Below are 3,059 nucleotides of genomic sequence, written 5' to 3' on the forward strand. Positions count from 1 at the left end.
AATGTACACACCATCCTGTTTCCTTGAACTAAGATGGCAACACACTGCACAAAGGCAACTGTCTTTTGCATAAACCCTAACTGAGGCTCTGCTCCAGCCCCAGAAGCGGCTACCTCCCTCCAATCTCACTGCAAAACTCATGGTTAACACTTAGCCCTCAAGAACAGAAACACCCCTAGCCCAAAACTCTTACCAAGAACATCCCTGGCCAGAAAGGTGAACCCTTAACCCTCCTTTTGTGCACTTGCTTTGCAATATAAAAAGAAGCTCTGGAAGGAATAATAACTACACTGAAAGTGCTTTAACCCACACAATACCCTTAACGATTGAGTATGGTTGCTGCCTGACACCCTTAACTCTTCCTCTGGAGAGTTTCACCCTGTTAAACCCAAATGTGCAAGTCATTAATACCCTTTGTTACAACACTACAAAATGTATCAATATCAACTACAATCAGTGGAAATAAAGTGAAAGGAAAGACTAAGCTATTAAGAGTGCTATTAATTTCACTGTAAAGTCTTTGGCCTGTGGAACTTTGGGGGACATTTCTATTATCTTTGTATAAATAATTAAATAGTCAAATAGAGATGTGCTTGCCTACATCTTGTGGAAGCGTAAAGATACTATGAGAACATACTTGCCAGAAATGGGTTTACTCATTAATGCAGGTGTTAACATGAATGGTAATTAGCCTATTGGCAATTTACTTTCAGAGAAACCTTGGAAAAATCTTACAAATGTCAGTTACTTTTACATTTATCTCTTTAACTTATGAGCACTGCACACACAAAAAGTTTTCATCATTATGCTAAAGTGAGTGCAGTAACTTTATCCCGAATTGTGTGCTAAAAGGTCACAACCACAATTATATGGAGGTGAAAGATATTTTACCAAAGGCACTTTAAGATGAACAATTAGGAATCATAATTACTGTAGTACAGCATATACCTCAAGTGCCAGCTTTCTGAATGACAGAGCAGAAGCATGATTCATTCCCATTAATTTCTTCTTTTGCTTCCATGGTAAAAAGACTGCATGTGAATTCAATGTAAAGATCTAAAGCATGCTGCAATAGCACCATATTCCAGACAGCAAAATAGAAGAGGACTGGTAACTGGTCATTTGGGTTTTCTCCTTTACAGAAAATGAATAGTCAATATGTGCGCTTTGAAGTGTTTGGATGTGAAACTGAGGAACTAACAGATTTCTGGGAAAAGACAATTGAAAAACAAACTAAGCATCAGGAAATTGAAAAAGAACGTCAACAGAGAAGTGCTCTGCCAAAGTACGTTGCGGTGGGGGCGGGGGGGGAAGAAGGGGTGCTTGCTTCTGTGGGTTGATATTGTAATCCTTTAAAAAAATAATAAATAAATACATTTAGTGCATGCCATAGATGCCAGAATGACAGCCCAAGAAATATGGGTTCTCTGTATAATATACAACAACAAAGCTTCATGCGCTGCCCCTCCCGCTGTGTGCCTCAACCATGACCTCAATGGCCATCTCATAAAGACGAGAGAGGGTAGTTTATTCTTGGACCCTGCTCAAGCCACTAATGCTACCTTTCTCCCTCACTGTCTGGTGCTGTGTGGAGCCTCAGCTCAACCACAGTAGAGAATCTGGCCTTAGATCATTTAGCCTTTCTAGCCTTGTGTTCGCTAGGAAAAAATGTGTGTTCTTAACTCAGAGTAGCTAATGTAACTAACACACGGTCAATCCCTAATTAAAACAAGGCAGCTGTAGTTTCAACATGTGTCAGCAGGCCAACGCACACCCTAAGCTCCCCTCTAGTCTTTACCTCAGCCTGCTAACCTGTGAAAACTATAAACTGCCTTGTCTTCAGAGGATCTTACCTTATGTTGGTTACCCCGAAGTAAGAACACGCCTTTTCTTTTTTTTCCCCTAGTGAAGATGCACCTTTTCACACAAGCTGGTCCCAAATAAAGGAAGCGTTCAAAATTCACCCACCCTTTTCCTTTTTTTTTTTTTTTGAAAAAAGTTTAAAATCCAACAGAAGAGGAAGGAAGGATGGATGGTGTTGCAGTTAGTGCCCTGGCTTAGGACGTGTGACAGCTGAGCTAGTTCAGTTCCTGGGTCTGCCTTAGATTTACACTGTAACCTCAGGCAAGTCCCTTAATTTCTCCATCCTTAGCTCCCCACCTGTAAAATTTCTCCCATCTTTTGTCTGTCTTGTCTATTCACTCTTTGGGCCAGGAACTCTTACTATGAATCTGTGCAGTGCCTAGTACAGTGCCTTGATCCTTTTTGGGGCCTCTAGGTACTACTGCACTAGAAATGAACTCCCACCTCTCGCCTAACCTATCTGGTCAACAAGTAAGAAGTATTGCTCCTGGCAAGAATCTTGTAGATTTAACTGTACACAGTCTCTCCTTTGCTTTCAATCTAGTAGTGCCAGAGGAAACCAAGAAAGTACTGTAAGAGCTTGTCCAGGAGGTGGCAGCAGCCAATCTTGAGAATTAAGGGATGACCTCACAAAGTAGCTTTGTCAAGCCAGGAGAGATGAAAACTAGAGATGACTGAGCCCCAAAGCTCAGGTTAGGTTTCCTCATGTCATCCCAGGGGCATTATGCTCGAAGACACTCCAGACGAGCAGGGTTTGGTAGATCTCCCTACTGCTGGTGGAGCAGCACCAATGGTAGCAGTGGTGGAAAATGTTAGAAAGATGAGCTTGGTGGTATCTCTCAAAGCCCAGAGATATGCAAGACTGGAGTCTTTTTGGTGATACCAGTGTTCATGTTTCCTGTCTTAGACTCAGAACTGAATGGAAGGAGAGGCTGGAAAAAAGGATACAGATGATGAAGACTCAAAATGAAGAGCCGGCTAGTTGAAGGCTTCTTACACATTTGGGAAAAGAAGGAAAAATGTTTTGCAGAAGAAAACCGTAGTGTACCCAATTTATTTTTATTTACAAGCTTTGATGAGATTTATTTTACAGCACCATCATCATGTAGGGAGTTCATATGTGAAACCTTGACTACTGCTGATGAGACCTATTCTCTATGTGAACCCCTCATTCAGTGAGGAGAGAATAAATGTGT

General features: G+C 41.5%; 1 protein-coding gene across 1 annotated transcript; it reads left to right on the plus strand.

Moving 5' to 3' along the window:
• The first annotated feature begins 1,145 nt into the window (after positions 1 to 1,145).
• Positions 1,146 to 2,849, plus strand: LOC144264748 (protein FAM240B-like). Its single transcript, XM_077816543.1, has 2 exons — positions 1,146 to 1,285; positions 2,771 to 2,849. The coding sequence occupies exons 1-2, from the start codon at positions 1,146 to 1,148 to the stop codon at positions 2,847 to 2,849; spliced, it is 219 nt and encodes a 72-aa protein (XP_077672669.1).
• The last annotated feature ends 210 nt before the right edge of the window (positions 2,850 to 3,059 follow it).

This window comes from Eretmochelys imbricata, chromosome 5, assembly GCF_965152235.1.
Source record: "Eretmochelys imbricata isolate rEreImb1 chromosome 5, rEreImb1.hap1, whole genome shotgun sequence".
NCBI lineage: Eukaryota > Metazoa > Chordata > Testudines > Cheloniidae > Eretmochelys > Eretmochelys imbricata.